Source organism: Phasianus colchicus, chromosome 9, assembly GCF_987193195.1.
Source record: "Phasianus colchicus chromosome 9, bPhaCol1.hap1.1, whole genome shotgun sequence".
Taxonomy (NCBI): domain Eukaryota; kingdom Metazoa; phylum Chordata; class Aves; order Galliformes; family Phasianidae; genus Phasianus; species Phasianus colchicus.
The window spans coordinates 18,799,995-18,805,994 of NC_143444.1; the positions used below are offsets into that span (position 1 = coordinate 18,799,995).

Sequence of the window (6,000 nt, forward strand, 5' to 3'; positions counted from 1 at the left end):
CCATACTTTGCATTTAGAGTACTGTAAATAAAGCAGTAAATATATTTCTTTTCATGTGTATTAATCTATAAGTTATGGATATATTCATTCAATAAGAAATGGAGTATACTGTTACCCTTTTAAAGGGTTTCACTAAGAACAGGTCATAATTACTTTGGGTTGAGAGAAACATGAAACCAAATATTTTCATGATGATTTGAGGTTGAATATGAGAGAGAAATAGTTTTTGTTCAAACTATGTTTTTCTGAAATCTAAAGGACCAAAATCCTGTTTTTCCTTCAGTAATCTTGTCTACTGATTCCTCTGATGTACAGTTCAGAATCACACATTACTGAAAATCATAAAGGACACATTCTCTTCACCTATCCAGTGGTTTCATGTTTGGTTGGTTTGGGGTTTTTTTGTGAGATTTTTTTATTGACTTTTTTTTTGTTGTTGTTTATTTGTTTTGTTTTGGGGGGAGAGTGACAAAAGAAATCCCAACTGCATAATATATAAATGATCAGAGAAGGTAGAGCAGCTATGTGAAATTTATTGCCCACGTGTTTTGGTTCGGAACTTCCTTTGGCTTTAAGTGATACAGTAGCTTAATAGTAATTGAATAATTCTGATTGCAGAAAGAATTGCATAACTCAGATTGTAGTGTAATATCAGAGCATTTGTTGGATGCTGCAGTTGCATCAAGTGAAAGAAACAAGGTTTCTGTTGTAAAGTGGGTTTTGAAATAGCCCTTGCTTTCCCCAAGATTCCACGTGCAGGTTTCCTCTTACATTGATGAGAGAGAATATTACATTTCTAGGATATAATTGTTGAGAAGGTGTTCAGTTTAGTTTTTGCTATGTTTAGTAACATGGCTATTTAAAACTGGCTTCACCCTTCGGGGTGAAGAGGAGCTCTTCTGTGGGTCAGGGCTGCGCAACTGAGTTATGTGCCTCTTGTAGCACGCACAGATGCACAGCTCTTTGCTGGGGTTTCCTGCAGCTGGTGCTGCAAGCAGAGGTTTTGTACCATCTGCTGGAAATGACTGCTCCAGTGGCAGTCATTGCTGTCTTACCTGGGTAAGCAAGCCTTACTTCTACTAAAACACAGCTCTTCTGGTGTTCTTTTGTATGCTTTTTGTTTTGTCTTTCCGATACTTAAATGATAATTCATAAGCAAATGTCATAGGATATATTATTAACCATATAAATTAAACCTCTAGTGTTAAAAAGCCAGTAAGCATGAAAAAGGAGAAGCACACAAGTGTATTAAACATATTCTAAGAGTAACTGAGAGGGAAAACAAGTTGAACAGTAAGTCTTAGTTTCAGTTTAGAATCTGATTTTGGTCAAGATATTCATTAAGATCTCTGAAAATATCTTAGCCTGTAAAGCAATTTGAATCCAGTTTTCCTCTTGCTCTTAGACTTAGGTGTTAGAAGGGTTTAAAAATAAAACGAATGTGGTTGGATAATAAGCCCAAATATGTAATTTGAATCATAAGATAGTACTTCTGAGCATGATATCATCTGAAAATCCTATGAACTGCCAGAAAACTTTTTTTTTCTTTTTTTTAGAAACTGTACATTATGTTCTTGGTAGTATTAAAATCCAAAATAAACTTTCCTGTTATTTTTAAGGTACAATGAACTGGATGCCAGTAGAAGCCTCCTAGAAAATTTGAAAAACAAAGTAATAATTGAGTACCCAACGTTATTTGTGGTCTTGAAAAAATTGAAGAACGACATGGTGGTTCTTGGCCAAGGTAAGCATATATTTATTTCCTGTTATGCTATACTTAGATATTTTAGTTGAATAAACAATAATCAAGGATACACCCATTATTAATGCCAGGAATGTACTGTACGTCTTGTGTTTATTTCCCTCAGAATCTAAAAGATTGCTATAAAAAAGTTGCTATAAATGTTCTGTCATAAATGTTAAAGTTGATGGCTTGCATCAGTAAGCAGTATTGTATGTGTTTGTCCTAAGTTTGTTTACTGGTGCTTCACCCGTTTTTGTATAATTTTAGCCACTAAGATAATGCAGGCTTGTGCTAAATTTTGTACATGGCATTTCAGCAGAGTTGTTTGTTTCTAAAATGTTGAGCTGTCAGGGGAAGATTACTTGTAAGTCAGTCTACTCCAGAAAACGGAATCATCGTGATTTCCTAGTGTAACTCCTATAACTGGATAAATAATCCTCAATTATAGTACCATTATTAAAATGGTAATGGCAAAGCAGCTTTCTTGGGTAGGATAAAGCACTGTTATTTTGTAAAGTATTTAGTTGAAGGAAAGCTTTGATCTTGAAATTAGCTTAGTGGGCAGTCCAGGTCTAGCGGAAGTTTGTATTTTAGTTTTGATGTTCATTTTCATATTTATCCCCGTGTCTGTATCTCAGCTTTTAGTCCCCACTTAGTTGTCAACTTAGCCATCCAATCGCATACTTCTCAGTGATGGGTCACCCTATGAGAAAAGCTTCAAAATAAGTTGGCTATTATTGTTTCCCTGCAGCAACTGAATCACAGGTCTGTATGTGTATAATGAGACTGAATACATCTGAGACTAATGATATCATACCATGGTATCAAATGTCCATGGATCTTCACAGTTCTGGCTGGATTTCACTGAGTGATCTATTGGAGAGATCTGCTGTGCAAGAAACTGCACGTGGACATTTCTTGTGCTATGAACTGCAGGAGAGAGTGAGACAGCATGCCAAGGAATGAGACAGGAGTCTTGTCTAAGCAGCTTGATCTGCTGATGTTCACCCTAGGATTGCATGTGGATTTACTGCTGTACAAAGAAGCTAGATACCTTGGTTTATCCATTGTTTCTAGGTCTAGGTCCCTTGCTACCAAAAGATAGTCAGCCCTATGCCTGCAATTTAGGTATCAGGAGGGAATCAGAACTGATTGACTCATAAACTCAATCTGACTTGTGTGGTGGTTGTTGTCACTTCTGGAGCTGGCAGAGGGGTTGTGTGTGTAAGGGCACAGACACCAAGAAGTGGTAAATGAGTGACTGTATTTTGAGGTCATGTTGCTGCAGTGACTGAGTGGTTCTGTATGAACGTGGAGCAGAAGGGTGAGGGAAGTGAGCTGGTAGCTGGGAAGTGCAAACAGCTCTTTGCCCCAGTGCAGTGCAAGGATGCATCTTCCAGACAGTGACCCTCCCCTGCTGCAGGGATCCTTCACTTAGCCCTCATCCCCAAAGCTGGTATTCAGGGAATGTTGGCAACTATTGCGGGTTTTGGGAAGCATTAATTTTCTTATTCTGTTTTGGTAACTGTTTCTGTAAATTCCATCACAGTCAAGCACGTTTTGAGGTGTTAAGGTTGTGGCAGGAAGACATGATAGCTACTAGCAAAAATAACAAGATTTTCACAACTTTTGTCATATCATACTCTGGATGTTAAAAATGCAAGTATCTCAACAGGATTATATAATCTTAAAAAAAAAAAAAAAAAACAACTTTGTCTTTCCAATCTTTTTTTTTTCTGCTTTTTTTTTTCCCCCCCATTTTTGTCTTCATCATAAAGCCTTAGAGTTTGACTTGTGGAGGATGTTACTTTTCTATGGGGCCAACAAAAATGTTATATTTGAAAGTTGCCTTGGCAAAAGGATTACATTCCTGATACTTCTGGTCAAGTAGTAACAATGAATCAGAACAGAAGTGAATAAGTGAATAGTGACCTGCAGAACATGGCAAATTGTATGTTTTAGTGAGGTCTTTAATTTAGAAATATTAAAGATATTATGTGATATTATAAGCTTTCCCTCTTCCCTTTTGTGTTTCGTAGGATCCTATGCATGGAAGCTAAGCATTTTACAATGTCATTGCTCTGGCTTGGCTGTGTATTTAGGCATGTAGCGCAGACAGGGTATTGCAAACAAGCACTTTCTTTTCTGGTATTGGGTTCTCCCAAGTTTCCAGTCCTCCAGATTCTTTCAGGAAAAGCATGTTCAGAACATCAGAGTGGGAGGGGGCTTTATGTCACTGTTATTTTTAGACAAGAAAATCACTTCTGTAGAAGTCTGTAGAAGTCACCATAATCAAACTCCTGTTTTGTGTTAAGACCCCTTACAGAGTAAAGGAGAACACTCAGTTGCTTTACCTGTTGTTTTTGCAGATAATTTAAACCTATAGTTCAAATTTTACATTGAGTAAACTGCCAGGAGTTTTACAATGCAGAGACTGGACAATCTTAGGCAATGCTACCAAGATAAAAAAAAAAAAAAACCAAACATTTTCTCTTTGAGTGCAGACAATCTATATATGTATTAAATAAAATTTATTACAGGCTAAACCAAAGTGAAGACTTGTCTGTTGAGGTTCTTTGCGGAGCAGGAGATTGCCACATTCTTTCATGCAGTGTTTTGATGCTTGACTTGCTCATTGCAAAAAATACAGGTGCTCTGATTTCAGCATACAAGGTCAGTCATGGCTGAAGATAGTAGGGGATTACAGAAGTTTTCACAGGACTTAGGGGCAAAAACAATCCTTACTTTGTGCATTACTCCGTACATATCTGGCATATAAATGTTAATTGATTATACACTAGATTTAATGTAGACAAAATGTGACCTCTGATGTTTCTGGGTGAAATGCTTCTATTTTCTTGTACAAATTCCATTGAAACTGTACAGGTGCACGCTGTGTCCTGTGTATTATTCATGGATGCCACATGTAGAACCGATCCTGACAAGACAGTAACTGTGTTTCATCAGTTCCCTTTGGGTAGTGTTTCCTAATGAAGCCTCTGACATTAAACGCTCAAAAATGTCTTTGAATTCCTATTTGGATCAAATGCTGAAAATATCAATGAGAGCAGCATGTGAATCGCGTGCCTACTTGGCTGCAGTTTATTTTTGTGCTGCTTGAGTGCCACCAACCAGTGGCATTTGGTGACCTCACCGTGAGGTGACAGGAGTCAGTGCTCATTAAGGAAGGGTTCTCGGGATGCATGGCTTAAGACCAGTTTGGGAAATGAGTGCTTCATGATGTGATCTCAACAGGAACGCAGCAGCCTGTCCTAAAGCACAAGTTACTGTTCAGCTTTAACCTCATCAGCCTTAGCTCATGGATTCATGCAGCTTGACACCATCTTTGGGATGATAGAATATGAGCTATGAGAAAGGAGCACATATGTGCCTCATCTTAATTTCCATTTAGAATTTCTCAATAGTTTCCTATCTTAACTGAAACCCTAACAAAACTGCTAATGATTTATAATTAATTACAGTTGTAATACATTTATGTAGCAACCCTAAAAACAACATTTAAAACAAATCAAGAGAACAATTTGAACTCAGTAGATGAAAAATTTTGTATGGGATGAATATTCTACTTAGCTGCTTGACTGAGAGGCCGAGATTTAAAACCTAAAAGAATCCCTAACATGACCTTGCTTTCTCCTTCAGCAACAAGGCCCTTTGCAGTGCTGTATCCTCTGTTGAGATGCTTACGTGTTATGAAATAACTATCCTTGAGGAAACTGTGATTAGAAGGAAAAGAATAATGAAAACACTGCTTCTGTGTGAGCAAACTGGAAAAAAAAATTGCTGAAACTAATGGCTTAATGGTTTGTTTGTTTTGTTTCCTATGCCCTCAGAGGCCAGTGAATCTGCAGAGGACTCGGACAGTGGAAGTTCGTCCCTTTCTTCTGAGGAAGAAGGAGAAATTCGGGAGAGTTCATGACAGTTCTATGAGAGAAGAGGGTGGGATGAGCCTTTTATATTTCCTTATTTAATTAAATCTTTTTTGCACAACTGATTTCTCTGAGGTTCAGTTTGGTTTGCTTCATTTAAGGCAGCACTTCCAAACTGCCTCCCTGGCTTTGGATTTAGTATGCATATTTAGGTATGTAAATAAAGAGATTGGGAGGTGGCTGGTTCCAGAAAAATCTGCTGATTTTACTGTGTAGCACCCCTGTGTCCATGTATCTCTATTGAATCAGTAGCCCAAATGTAAAGTTTCCAAGTTGGTCTCAACAATATGTCTTTTTTCCTTTTATCAT

General features: G+C 37.5%; 1 protein-coding gene across 2 annotated transcripts in view; it reads left to right on the forward strand.

The window, feature by feature from the left end:
* Positions 1-5,755, forward strand: part of ZNHIT6 (zinc finger HIT-type containing 6) — a 28,139-nt gene extending 22,384 nt beyond the window's left edge. For both annotated transcript variants that reach the window (XM_031614711.2, XM_090146414.1), the window contains exons 9-10: positions 1,620-1,744; positions 5,596-5,755. In XM_031614711.2, coding sequence (XP_031470571.1) covers positions 1,620-1,744; positions 5,596-5,681 — 211 coding nt within the window. In that variant the 3' untranslated portion in view covers positions 5,682-5,755. The remainder of the gene's footprint in view (positions 1-1,619; positions 1,745-5,595) is intronic.
* The last annotated feature ends 245 nt before the right edge of the window (positions 5,756-6,000 follow it).